The sequence below is a fragment of the Lepidochelys olivacea genome (assembly GCF_965140295.1).
Source record: "Lepidochelys olivacea isolate rLepOli2 genome assembly, chromosome: 1".
NCBI classification, from domain to species: Eukaryota; Metazoa; Chordata; order Testudines; family Cheloniidae; genus Lepidochelys; species Lepidochelys olivacea.
Window position 1 is genome coordinate 26,224,076 of NC_140411.1, and position 14,497 is coordinate 26,238,572.

The 14,497-nt window shown below is 45.6% G+C and overlaps 1 protein-coding gene across 4 annotated transcripts in view; it reads left to right on the forward strand.

The window, feature by feature from the left end:
• The first annotated feature begins 2,908 nt into the window (after nucleotides 1-2,908).
• LOC311526286 (glutamate carboxypeptidase 2-like) overlaps nucleotides 2,909-14,497 on the forward strand; it is a 61,324-nt gene continuing 49,735 nt past the window's right edge. The window contains exons 1-4 of one of the 4 annotated variants that reach the window (XM_084639159.1): nucleotides 2,921-3,044; nucleotides 3,286-3,416; nucleotides 5,990-6,098; nucleotides 10,078-10,264. In XM_084639159.1, the coding sequence (XP_084495285.1) occupies nucleotides 6,058-6,098; nucleotides 10,078-10,264 (228 nt within the window). In that variant the 5' untranslated portion in view covers nucleotides 2,921-3,044; nucleotides 3,286-3,416; nucleotides 5,990-6,057. Of the gene's footprint in view, nucleotides 3,045-3,285; nucleotides 3,417-3,677; nucleotides 3,986-5,989; nucleotides 6,099-10,077; nucleotides 10,265-14,497 lie in introns of those variants that run through there. The other 3 variants (XM_084639160.1, XR_014712984.1, XM_084639158.1) reach the window with 3 other exon arrangements.

The window sequence follows — 14,497 nt, forward strand, 5'->3', positions numbered from 1 at the left end:
CTCCCAAAACAACCTCTTGTCTCCACACCCGGCAGCTGATAGAGGGTATGTCTACACTGCAATTAGACACCCTGGACTGGCCTGTGCCAGCTGACTCGGGCTTGCAGGGCTCAGTTTAGGGGCTATTTAAATGCAGGGTAGACATATGTTTACTCTTCCTTAAATGGGCTGCAGGCGGGCGAACCCTAGGCTTTTCTATTAACCTTGGCCTTTCTGTGGAGGAATTCTAGAGCGTCTTGCATTCATCACCATCACCAGTTTAGCTCTGGAACTCCAGTGGGTGGTACACTCCATCAGAGAGCCCCCATAGAGCAAAGATTCGTGAACTTTATTCAGAGTAAATCAATGCAATAACATGCTCATAGCCACAACCTCTACCAGAGATTAAACTAGAAACTCTGCAGCCACTGTAAAGCAAAATTGCAGACTTTTAATTAGTTAATTAATTCCCTATATATATTATCTGTCTGAGGAGCACCTAGTGCAATGGGGGTCCTAGTCTATGACTAGGCTCCTAGATACTACTGTAATACAAATAAACAAATAATAGAATTAACCAGAAGTGGTTTTATTTGTACTAGGGAAAACTGCATCATGCCAATGACACCAGACTGAATGATCCCAGCTAAGAGATTATCTGTGTCCTGCATCTTAACAGACAGCAGGGTTTTTTGCCCTTCAAACTACTCAAGTTGGAAAAAATAAAGGGAAAAAAAGTCATTCTGCCTCCACCTCCATGTTTCACTAACAAATTAGAATAGCTGGTAGAGACTCCTCTTAGATCGCAGGTGGAGAAGAAATATTAAATTCCCTCATTCTTGTGCCAGTTCCACCTATCCAAATTATCTGTATGGTTTCACATGTGAACTCTATTATCCTGAGTGTAATATATCACACTTTTGTACTTACATAACACCTTCTGCTTACGAGCCTCAAAGTGCAAGACAAATATTATTGAATTAAGCTCATAATGCCCCTGCGTTCTATTTATTTTGTTTATTCAGACTTGGTCACTGCACCTGTCTATGGCTCGAGACGCATTACAAAATTTGATATAAAACAGCTTCAATGCAATATTAGCACAGGGCCCACAAACAGGCCTGTAGATCATTTGAGAAAACACACAGACCTGACAACCCCAGGCAACATCCAGAATCCAGCTTCTCCTCCATCAGATTACACCACTTTACATGATCTGGGAGTGTTTGTCTAGACCATTGAAACACCCTGGTCTGCATAAGGGGAATATTTAATGCACTTGCATCCTTGTGGCTTTTGTGTAGTGAGAGCCTGATCCCACTGAGTTCACTGGGAACAGGACCCAAACCTGACTACAGTGGGGAGATTTATACAGTGCTCCTGAGAACCTTGCAATATCACAGCAAGTGAAGCTTTACTGCTTTGTGCTAGTTTTCTCAGAGTGCTGGGACAGGTGACAGCCCTACAACTGTTCCTCCCGGAAATTTCCCAAACCATTGGCTGCAAGATCCCCTTTGCCAGGGATTGGCTGTGTCCACATGTCTCAAACTGGTGGAACGGAATGCGTAAGATTTCAAAACAATTAATGGATCTTAAGAGCTGTGACGAGAACACAGCAGTGCTGTCTCTCAGGTCTGTCCTCGGTCCACTGGTCTGCAGCTGTTCCAGTGTAAAACAGCTTTCTTCTTCTAGAGGGTTGGAGCTCAGTAAATCAGACAGTGGAGGATAATTCTAAAAGAGAATGGAGCTATGAGGGTGAGAATGTTATGATATCTGAAATCACAGTCCCCAAACATGAGGTGTTGAGTGAGGAACACAGCTGCAACTACCCAGATTTCCACACAGCTTGAGTCCCAGCTTATTCCCCTTTGTTTACCAGGGACTATACCCTTTATGGAATTCCATACCGTACACAGAGACATATAACCCTAGGGGGTGTGGGACCCGGGACGTAGGCCCTTAGTTTCTAATCTGCTGGGGGTGCTTCTCCCCCAAGGTCCACCCAGACCTCACCCCCACTCCACTCCTTCCCCCGTGGCCCCACCCCCTTCGCGCCTCTTCCTGCCCCACCTCGTTCTGCCCCTGCCCCGCCTCGTTTCACCCCTCCCCAAGCATGCTGGGCCCTCGCTCCTCTCCCCTTCCCCACAGAGCCTCCTGACACCGCGAAACAGCTGATCCGCAGCAGGCGATAGGCGCTGGGGGGGGGGAGGCACTAATCAGCGGGGCCCGCCAGCAGGCAGGAGGCGCTGGGGGGAGGGGGAGATTCTGGTAGGGAGGCTCCTCTTTGCCCCCCCACCCACCTGCCGCTAGCCTCCCCACCCGCCTCCTCACAATTTTATCGAAGCGCAGGGCCCCCCAAAGCGCAGTGCCTGGGACGGTCGCCCCGATTCGCCATACCCAAGGGACGGCTCTGCACGTAACAGCCCATTAATATACTGCAAGTAAATTTACGATAATGAGAAAATAAAGAGAACATAAGAACAAAAGAACGGCCATACTGGGTCAGACCAACAGTCTGTCTAGCCCAGTATCCTGTCTTCCAACAGTGCCCAGTGCTGGGAGCTCCAGAGGCAATGAACAGGACAGGCAATCAAAAAGTGATCCATCCTCTGTCGCCCATTCCCAGCTTCTGGCAAACAGAGGCTAGGTCAGGGTGCGCAAACTACAGCCCGCGGGCTGCGTCCAACACATCAGAAGTTTTAATCCAGCCCTCGAGCTCCAGCCAGGGAGCGGTGTCGGTGGCTTTCCACACGGCTCCCGGAAGCAGCAGTATGTCCCCGCTCCAGCTCCTATGCATAGGGTCAGCCAGAGGGCTAGGCACACTGCCCTCGCCCCAAGCGCCGCTCCCTGCAGCTCCCATTGGCTGCGGTTGCTGGCCAAGGGGAGCTGCGGGGGGTGGCTCTTGGGGTGGGGGCAGTATGCGAAGCCCTCTGGCAGCCCCTACACATCCACGCAGGAGCCGGAGCGGGGCATGCTGCTGCTTCAGAGAGCTGCAGGAGTGTCTGGCCACGCCTCCACAAAGGAGCCAAGGGAGGACATGCCGCTGCTTCTGGGAGCTGCTTGAGGTAAGCACCAACCAGAGCCTGCACCCCTAATTCCCCCTCCCCATGCCCCAAGCCCCTGCCACAGCCCTGATCCCCCTCCTGCCCTCTGAACCCCTCGGTCCCAGCCCAGGGCACCCTCCTCCACTCCAAATCCCTCATCCCCAACCCCACCCCAGAGCCTGCACCCCCAGCCTGAGCCCTCAACCCCCCAGTCCCCAATTTCGTGAGCATTCATGGCCCACCATATAATTTCTGTACCCAGACACCATCCCTGCCCATCCTGGCTAATAACCATTGATGGACCACCTATCCTCCAGGAATTTATCTAGAGGCAGAAATGAAGCCTGACGGAGTGGACGCACAGACATAAACAAGTGGGATGTGAGCAAACAGGTAAAAGGAGGGGAAGTGGGGTATGTAAAACGAGGGATCTGTAGAAAGAGCCGCTCAGCCACGCTAGCTTCGCACAGTGACACCCCCAAACCCTGTTCAGATCATCTTCTCCCTCTCCCGCATGTCGGTCTCCCGGCTTCTTTTCAATTCGCAAGAGGCAGAAGCTGCAAAGTCTGGCTCAGGATACGGATCGTGCCAAGGGCCTTTGAACCGGGGTGGGGCTGATCTGAGCCCGTCTCTAACTGAAACACGTTGCAAATTCCTGCTCCCCCTAAGAGGCCGGAGACTTGCGGGGCTGCCTCCAGGGAGGCGCCGTAGCCCGGAATCCCCCTTCCCTGCCTGCGGGAGCGAACCGGACTTCGCCCCGGCGCGGCGCGGGCTGGGGGCCAGCGGCCGCGCCCCGCCCAGGGCCGGATCGCCGGGCGGCGCAGAGCGGCCAGACCGGGCCAGCATGTGGGCCGCGCTCCGGAGCGGCGCCGAGCGGACCTCGCCGCGGGGCAGCCGGGGTCGCGTCTGGGCCCTGAGCCTGGGGGTGGCGGCCGCGCTGCTCCTGCTCGGCTTCCTCATCGGTACTGTGCTAAGCAGCGGGCTCGCCAGCCTGGGCGGCTCTGCTTTCCCGGCCCGGGGCGAGCTGGGGGCCAGGCGGTGGGGTGGGGAGGAGGGCTCTGGCTGGGATAAAGGGGTGGGGGCCCACTCAGGGAGTGAGCCCCTTTAGATCGGGTGAGGTTTGTTTGCGCTTCTCTAGGCCAGTGGTTTTCAAACTTTTTTTTCTGGCGACCCAGTTGAAGAAAATGGTTGATGATGCCCCGCTGGGCATGAGGGGTTTGGGGTGCGGGGGGTGAGGGCTGCGGGGTGGGGCTGGGAATGAGGGTTCAGGGTGTGAGAGGGGGCTCAGGGCTGGGGCAGGGGGTTGGGGTACGGGAGGGGGTCAGGGCTCTGGGCTGGGGGTGCAGGCTCTCGGGTGGGGCCGGGGATGAGGAGTTTGGGGTGCAGGAAGGGGCTTCGGGCTTGAGGGGGGGCTCATGGCTGGAGCAGTGGGGTTGGGACATGGGCTTACCTCTGGTGGCTCCTGGTCAGCAGTGCAGCCTGGGTGCAGAGGCAGGCTTCCCACCTGTCCTGGCACCGCGGACTGCGCTGCGTCCCGGAAGCGGCCAGCAGCAGGTCCGGCTCCTAGGTGGAGGTACACAAGTGGCCCTGCACGGTTCTCCCCCAACAGGCACCGTCCCCCCAGCTGCCATTGACCGATTCCTGGCCATTGGGAGTGTGGAGCCAGTGCTCAGGGCAGGGATAGTGCACAGAGCCTCATGGCCCTCCTGCCCAGGAGCCGGACCTGCTGCTGGCCACTTCTGTGGCACAGCGCGGTGTCAGAACAGGTAGGGACTAGCCTGCCTTAGCTGGGCAGCACCATCATCGGGACTTCTAATGGCTCAGTCAGTGGTGCTGACCAGAGCCTCTGCGACCCAATGCCTTACATTCCACGACCCAGTACTGGGTTGCGACCCGCAGTTTGAAAACCACTGCTCTAGGAGAGCAAGCCTGCTCCACTTTGCTATCGCTCACTGTGGGGGTAAAGTGCCCTGTATAACACCCTGGCCCGCGGCAGCCGGATCAGCCCCTGATTCGCAGCAACTGAGCTCACAAGCAAGCACTTGGGGGGGGGGGGGGATTGGTGTTTAACCGGAGAGTTTTAGGTGTGATTGTTTTACACATTTACTGGGGAGAGGAATAGCAGAGACAGGGCCAGAACAAAAGACAGAAGAGAGACACACTGAAACAAAGAGCCCCAGATGAATAGCCACAGACTGGCTGGGAGAGAGCATTCGCTTTTTCCCTTGGAGGGAGGTTTTTCTTTTAACTCCTCATCTTCCCTACCACTGAACTGAGCATTTTCCATCGGAAACTTCCATTTCCCCCCAGTTCCACAGGTTAAAAGGGAGCAGTAATGGAAAAAAGTATAAGAAAAGGCCCCAAAAGCCCTACCTTTAATCTTGGGGGAGTGTCTTTGTCGTTTATTCATGGTTTGTGTCCCTAGAAAGCCTTAGCTGAATTATTTTCAGAAATATCAGAAGCAAAACAATCATTACAACAGTTAACTTTTGTTTAAGGAGACATTATAATAACAGATGTTTCATAGGACAGACGTTTGGAGTATGCAGAGACCAAAGTCACAGAGATTTACATGTCACTCCATGAATTTGCAACCCACGTCCTTTGCTTCTGTGTGTCTTTCTAAAGATGTTGTCTTTCTGCTGAGATGAATTGAACCAACATGCACTAAGGTGATTAGTCATTTGGTGGCCTGGTGCTTATTGGACAGTAGATGGAACTCTTCAAAATCCACAGTCAAGTAGGGTTGCATTCCGGCTGTCTTATCTATCCAGGCTATAAGCTCTTACTTTGTGTTGGCTCAATGTCTCGCACATCAGACTTTGATCTTGGTTGGGTCCTCTAAACACTAGTGTAATAAAATCAACAATAAAAGGCATGATAAAACCTTGATGTGATACTGAAGGATATTGTCATGGGCCATAGAAATAATGTTTTCTTAGTGCTCTTATCATTGTGTTTTGCAGGCTGGTTTACAAAACCTACTGATGAGGTAACAGCCACTAATTCTCATGAAAAGGTGAAGAAGGCATTTATGGCTGAAATGAAAGCTGAAAACATCAAGCAGTTTCTATAGTAAGTGAAGTCTGTACTTACCTATCCACAACATTCATCTGTGATCAACTAGTACAATGACTAGGTTTGTGAACAGACTTTGGGTTATAGCCTGTGTCTAAAATACCCATGTGAGTCATATTTGACAGTGGAGCCCATCACAGGTCCTCCTGTTGCTTCTTAATTTCTGTGGAAAACAGTGGTCCCTTTATAGAGAGCAAGGACCAACGATTTCAGAGTGGTCAGACCCTCACTCTGTGCTTCTCTGGTGTGGTAATCAATTTAAGAGGACTCAGAGGTCAAGGCTGTCACCCCATCACAGCCCAGCCTTCCCCACTGCAGCCAGGTTCCATTTGCAGGGGAGTGTTCACCGTGCATCAATTTTCAGGCAATGCTCTGACTTCAAAGGGAGATATACAAGTGGATCGGGGACCTAAATCAGGAGTGACTCCACTGAAATTAGCGGAGTTACACCAGTGTAAATGGGAGGAGAACCAGGCAGCAGGTCCTTGCCTTCCAGACTATTTGCAGGTTAGCCCCTCCTACCTGTCTGCTCTTGTCTCCTACTCACATTTGCTATGTCCAATCACATGTCCTTTTTATTTTCGTCTGCCACTCTTACTCTGGCGACGCCTTCCATGTGGACCCTATGTCTGGAATCTCCTTTCTGACATGCCTTTAAGATCTACTCCTTTGTGATGCGAATAATTTATATGGGAATCTGGAGATGGGGTAGATACCAGCTGGTCAATTTAAAATCTGACCAATTACCGCAAAATATATCTGTGGTTCTCACGCCTTCAAGTTCCTTCTTAAGGATACATTTAATCCAAAAGGCTTATTCCACTCACCCATCCCAAAGCATGTTAACTAGGAGGGTAGGCTCAGATCGTCTGTGGTATTTAGGCTCTTAGCTCCCACTGATTTCAGATTTGAGGATCTGGTCCATAATGTTTTAAATAATCTTGTCCTTGTTTTAAAGCCCAGCTGGAAGGCTGTTAGCATCTCCTGAAAATTCAGACAATGATACAAGGAGGTGGGGGGAGCATAGATTTAAAAAAAAACATAGTAGTCCTTAATTTCCATAATTTATTCTAGAAACTTTAATTAGGGAAAAGTTGAGACACATTTAGTAATGTATATGATGTGGTTGGGTAAATTTATTAGTAGTCTCTTAATGGAGTCCAGCATTTGTTAGAAGCTACTATTAATTCCAGTCAGGAACAGACCAGAGACCTCTGTTTATTGCTAGTAATTAACTTTCAGTGTAAAAAAGTATCAGTGATTTAGGGATTCTGCCTTACATATAACTCCCAACCTTTTAAAAAACACATGGTTGTGCCTGGGTGGAAATGTTCTTAGAAAAACAATCTCACTGGATGAGATCATGGCAAATCCACTGATTTAATGTTAAATGCATTTGCCACAAACCATTGCAATTATTAAATTACCCTGGACTAAATAAGCTCAGGCTAAAGGCCCAGGATTGTATCGGAAATAAAATTTTAACCCAGGATTTGGTTATTACCAAAGTAAGATGGTTGCTAAACATTCTTGCGGTGGGATTGCTTTATGCCATCAGAACTCCCTGTCTCTATGCCTAACATTGCTGCCTCAGCTTTTGAAACAAAGGCAGCTCTGAGGTCGGCTACGGCAGGAACACAACAGTAATACTGAACAGCAGATTGGTGCAGGAAATGAACCCAACATCCAATAAAAACAGCAAAGGGAATATAAGGATGGAGAATTCAATTACTGTGTTTGAAATGGATCATAGCCAGGAGGATCCTGGGAGTTAAACGTTCCCAACTCTAATGAAAAATGCCACTCTCTCTTTAATGACCACAAATGGTCCGAGCCTCAGTTCTGCATGTCACCTCCACCAGAACAGTCTCCCCAACACCATGTTAGGACATGGGCTTAATATTAACTCAGGGAATATTGGGTTATCCACAGACATTCTTTGTAAAAGTAGAGGAACACAGGTCTTCCAGAGTGCTCACTTTGCCAGCTCTGTTCTCATTGATCTAAGAAGCAAGGGTCAAAGTTGTTCTCAATCATACCTCTGTAGTTCACATAATATTGCATGACTGAGTCATATAGTGACTCTAGGGCTTGGCTAGTAACTGCTCTCTGTAAAAGTTGCATTGCCTGATCTTCACCAGAGTACTAGAGTATCAGGAATTCTCCCCAGGTTAGGGCTCATATGCCACTGTACACAAGGGTGCCCTAAATGTGGCAGATGGAATGTACTTACACATACATAATCTAGTATTTTCAAAAAGCAATATCAGTGTAATGAAAAAAGTAAGTATTTAATTAAGTGATGTAAAACAAAGGAAGCACTAGATACATATGCACATTGGTAGGCAGCCTCCCAGACTACCATATTTTTGTAAAGGTTAAATAAACACTACATTTAATTCAGATGTTACATCGGTAACATTTGCAAGACAGGAGGAAAAGCTACAGTCCTTTCAGTTTAGTGGACTGATCTGAGGTCTCATGTCCTTTGTCTGCATCCAAAAAAAAGCTTAAGGCAGGCAGCATGACACTATCTTCAAAGGCAGTGAGGAGAGCAGAACTGTTTGAACTGGTTACTTAGGGTAAAAATGTCTGAAGTGCCTAAGTCTCTTAGAACTTAAAGTCCCATTTTCAAAAATGACTTAGGTTCCTAACTTTCACTGAAAGTTAATTGGAGTTAGGCTCCTAAGGACCAGATTTTTAAAGGTATTTAAGCCCCTAAAAGTCCAGACAGGATTTTCAAAAGTGCCTAGACACCTAATTCCAGTGAAATCAGTGGGAGGTAGACATCTAGGTGCTTTTGAAAGGCATGTATGTGCATCTTTAGGTGCCTAAAGACCTTCAATATTTTGGCCTCAGTCATTTGAAAATGGAACTGTTTGTGAATCACTATCAAGCTGATAGTGATTTCTTCAAATGGATTTGTTATAAATACTGGCCAAATAAATATCTGGATACTTGTATCACCCCCCTCACCATAGTATCGGAGTGCCTCACAAACAGTAGATGAGTTTGTACCCACAGCCCCACTGTGAGCTATGGAAGTGTTTTTCCCATTATACAGATAGAAAACTGAGGTTAAGTGACTTGCCCAAGCTCATATAGGAAGTCTGTAGCAGAGCTAATGTCTCTTTCCAGTGCCCTAACCACAAAGCCATCCTTCCTCAATCGTCTCCATAAATAATATTTCAGAACTATGGTTGTTCACAACCTTTTTTCAGACTGTTCATTCTGTCTATTCGCTGTTCATTATTCATGATATGCAATGGGTCAGCTAGGTCACAAGGTACTGTTTTTTTTATCTCTGATTGGATGACTGAATCTTTTTAAAGAGGCAAATCGCAATAATCAACTTACAGGGTAAATTTTTTTTGGACAAATAAACATTTGTGCCAAAATTCATTAAGACTTGGGAAGAACATCATGAATATTGCATATCATATGGCCCCCTGAACAGTAGCAAATCAAATGTAGAGATCAGATTTTCAATAAATTAGTAAATCAGTGTTTCTTCAGTGTTTGGCTGTAGTACAGGGGAATAATAATAATATCTAGTTCTTATCAGTAGATCTCCAAGTGCTTTACAAAGGAGGTCAATATCATTATCGCTGTTTTTGAGAGATGGTGAAACTGAGTCACAGAGTGGTGAAGGCCTCATCCAGCAGGCCAATGGTAGAGCTGGGAATAGAACCCAGGTCTCCTGAATTTCAATGCAGTGATCTATTCACTAGGCAACACAGCAGGGGGCAGTAGTAGTAGTTGAGAGGAAATTGAAGTCTTTGATGTCTATGTTTATAAAACTAACTTAAAACCATAGGTACAGGGATGACAGAGTAGCTGGTTTATTCTGGGTAGTTCTGATGGCTTTTTATATGTTTTAAAATGTACTTGTTTCCAGTTAAATCAAGGTTGCTTCTAATTACAAAGTCCAGGTCCTAGTATTGACTGCTAATAAATGCCCATTTCTTTTCCCTAGTAATTTTACACAGCGTCCTCATCTCGCAGGCACAGATGAGAACCTGCGCCTTGCACAGCAAATCCAAGGCCAGTGGAAGGAATTTGGATTGGATTCGGTTGAGCTGGCTCACTATGATGTCCTGTTGTCCTACCCTAATAAAACGAATCCCAACTACATCTCAATTATTGATGAGCATGGAAATGAGGTAAAGAAGACATCAGGTTTTGCAACTCATATTTGTCTACACAGGGAAGTTAGTTTAGATCAGAGTAGGATGTGAATTTAAAGTGGAATAGTTAATCCTTATTAACTCACTCTGTGGATGCTCTTTTTCTGGATTGGGAGTGATTTCTTTTGAATTATTTTAGTCCATTGAACGATTAAGTGGATTAAGATAAGATTAAGATAATTCAGAATAAGAGTGTCCACATAGATAATTAATCAGGATTAGCTCCCCATGTAGACAAACCCTAAGAGGAAAAACTCACTTTCATATACCTTGGGATAAGAAACTGTGGGTTTGGGGAGGGGAAATTCTATCCTCCACTCTGCCAGTGTTTTACTGTATGAAAATCATGTTGGGCCCAATCCAAAGATCATTGAAGTCAATGGTAAGAGACTGTCACTGACTTCACCAGGCTTTGGACCAAGACTGAGACCTTAATCTTTTTGTACCTTAATTTCCCCTACTGTATATTGGGGATGATAACGCTTGCCCATATTTGTAGAATGTATTGAGATCTATGGATGGAAGAAGTATTACATAAATGCTGCTTATTACTGTCTTATTTTAAACTGCCATGCCAAATACAAGGAGAAAAGAAATTGTGACTGGTTTCAGAGTAGCAGCCGTGTTAGTCTGTATCTGCAAAAAGAACAGGAGGACTTGTGGCACCTTAGAGACTAACCAATTTATTTGAGCGTAAGCTTCCGTGAGCTACAGCTCACTTCATCGGATGCACAGAATGGAACATATAGCAAGATATATATATATATATATATATACACATGCAGAGAAGGTGGAATTATTATCCTGCGTATAATAGCTCATCTTAATTAATTAGCCTCTTACCGTTTGTATGGCAACTTTCATAGATTCATAGATATTTAGGTCAGAAGGGACCATTATGATCATCTAGTCCGACCTCCTGCACAACGCAGGCCACAGAATTTCACCCACCACACCTAAAAAAGACCTCACACCTATATCTGTGCTATTGAAGTCCCCAAATTGTAGTTTGAAGACCTCAAGGAGCAGAGAATCCTCCAGCAAGTGACCCGTGCCCCATGCTACAGAGGAAGGCGAAAAACCTCCAGGGCCTTCCAATCTGCCCTGGAGGAAAATTCCTTCCCGACCCCAAATATGGCGATCAGCTAAACCCTGAGCATATGGGCAAGATTCATCAGCCAGATACTACAGAAAATTCTTTCCCGGGTAACTTGGATCTTACCCCATCTAAAAACCCATCACAGGCCATTGGGCCTATTTACCATGAATATTTAATTACCAAAACCATGTTATCCCATCATACCATCTCCTCCATAAACTTATCGAGTTTAATCTTAAAGCAAGATAGATCTTTTGCCCCCACTACTTCCCTCGGAAGGCTATTCCAAAACTTCACTCCTCTGATGGTTAGAAACCTTCGTCTAATTTCTAATCTAAATTTCCTAGTGGCCAGTTTATATCCATTTGTTCTTGTGTCCACATTGGTATTGAGTTTAAATAATTCCTCTCCCTCTCTGGTATTTGTCCCTCTGATATATTTATAGAGAGCAATCATATCTCCCCTCAACCTTCTTTTAGTTAGGCTAAACAAGCCAAGCTCCCTGAGTCTCCTTTCATAAGACAAGTTTTCCATTCCTCGGATCATCCTAGTAGCCCTTCTCTGTACCTGTTCCAGTTTGAATTCATCCTTCTTAAACATGGGAGACCAGAACTGCACACAGTATTCCAGGTGAGGTCTCACCAGTGCCTTATATAACGGTACTAAAACCTCCTTATCCCTACTGGAAATACCTCTCCTGATGCATCCCAAGACGACATTAGCTTTTTTCACAGCCATATCACATTGGCAGCTCATAGTCAACCTATGATCAACCAATACTCCAAGGTCCTTTTCCTCCTCCGTTACTTCTAGTTGATGCGTCCCTAGCTTATAACTAAAATTCTTGTTATTAATCCCTAAATGCATGACCTTACACTTCTCACTATTAAATTTCATCCTATTCCTATTACTCCAGTTTACAAGGTCATCCAGATCCTCCTGTAGGGTATCCCTGTCCTTCTCTAAATTAGCAATACCTCCCAGCTTTGTATCATCTGCAAACTTTATTAGCACACTCCCACTTTTTGTGCCCAGGTCAGTAATAAAAAGATTAAATAAGATTGGTCCCAAAACTGATCCTTGAGGAACTCCACTGGTAACCTCCCTCCAACTTGACAGTTCACCTTTCAGTAGGACCCGTTGTAGTCTCCCCTTTAACCAATTCCCTATCCACCTTTCAATTTTCCTATTGATGCCCATCTTATCCAATTTAACTAATAATTCCCCATGTGGCACAGTATCAAACGCCTTACTAAAATCTAAATAAATTAGATCCACTGCGTTTCCTTTATCTAAAAAATCTGTTACTCTCTCAAAGAAGGAAATCAGGTTGGTTTGGCACGATCTACCTTTTGTAAAACCATGTTGTATTTTGTCCCATTTACCATTGACTTCAATGTCCTTAACTACCTTCTCCTTCAAAATTTTTTCCAAGACCTTGCATACTACAGATGTCAAACTAACAGGCCTATAATTACTTGGATCACTTTTTTTCCCTTTCTTAAAAATAGGAACTATGTTAGCAATTCTCCAATCATACGGTACAACCCCTGAATTTACAGATTCATTAAAAATTCTTGCTAATGGGCTTGCAATTTCTTGTGCCAATTCTTTTAATATTCTTGGATGAAGATTATCTGGGCCCCCCGATTTAGCCCCATTAAGCTGTTTGAGTTTCGCTTCTACCTCAGATATGGTGATGTCTACCTCCATATCCTCATTCCCATTTATCATGCTACCATTATCCCTAAGATCCTCTTTAGTCTTATTAAAGACTGAGGCAAAGTATTTGTTTAGATATTGGGCCATGCCTAGATTATCCTTGACCTCCACTCCATCCTCAGTTTTTAGCGGTCCCACTTCTTCTTTCTTTGTTTTCTTCCTATTTATATGACTATAGAACCTTTTACTATTGGTTTTAATTCCCTTTGCAAGGTCCAACTCTACTTGACTTTTAGCCTGTCTCACTTTATCCCTACATATTCTGACCTCAATAAGGTAGCTTTCCTTACTGATCCCTCCCTTCTTCCACTCCCTATATGCTTTCTGCTTTTTCTTAATTACCTCTCTAAGATGCTTGCTCATCCAGCTTGGTCTACAACTCCTGCCTATGAATTTTTTCCCCTTTCTTGGGATGCAGGCTTCCGATAGCTTCTGCAGCTTTAATTTAAAATAATCCCAGGCCTCCTCTACCTTTAAACCCATAAATTCTTCAGTCCAATCCACTTCCCTAACTAATTTCCTTAATTTTTGAAAGTCAGCCCTTTTGAAATCAAAAACCCTAGTTGCAGATTTATTTTTGTTAATCCTTCCATTCAGTTTGAACTGAATTAGCTCATGATCACTTGAGCCAAGATTATCCCCTACAACCATTTCCTCTATGAGATCCTCATTACTCGCCAAGACCAAATCTAAAATGGCATCCCCTCTAGTCGGTTCAGCAACTACTTGTTGAAGGAATCCATCAGCTATCGCATCTAGGAAAATCTGAGCCCTATTATTATTACTAGCACTCATCCTCCAGTCTATATCTGGGAAGTTAAAGTCTCCCATGATCACACAGTTTCCATTAGTATTTACTTTATTAAAAACATTAAAAAGGGCTCTATCCATATCCAAATTAGATCCCGGCGGTCTATAGCACACCCCAAGCACTATCCCAGGGGAGGCTCTAATAGTTTTCTTCCCCAATTTAATTATTGCCCAGACAGACTCAGTCATATCCATTTCATCGCTTCTTATTTCTTTACATTCTATCTCATCATTGATATACAGTGCTACTCCACCACCTTTGCCTTTTTTTCGGTCTTTCCTAAACAGCACATACCCTTCAATACCTGTAGCCCAGTCATGACTACTATTCCACCAGGTCTCTGTTATACCTATAATATCTGGTTTCACTTCCTGCACCAGTAACTCTAGTTCCTCCATTTTGTTACCTAGGCTCCTTGCATTAGTGTACAAACATCTTAATTTTTGCTGTTTGGCCTCACTCACATTCTGTACCCTATTAGGCACGGTTATTTTACTACCAGTATAACCTATTAGACTTGTATCTACACTGCCCTTCCTCCTACCTACAGCTGTATCCACTCTTACTTCATTTTCTT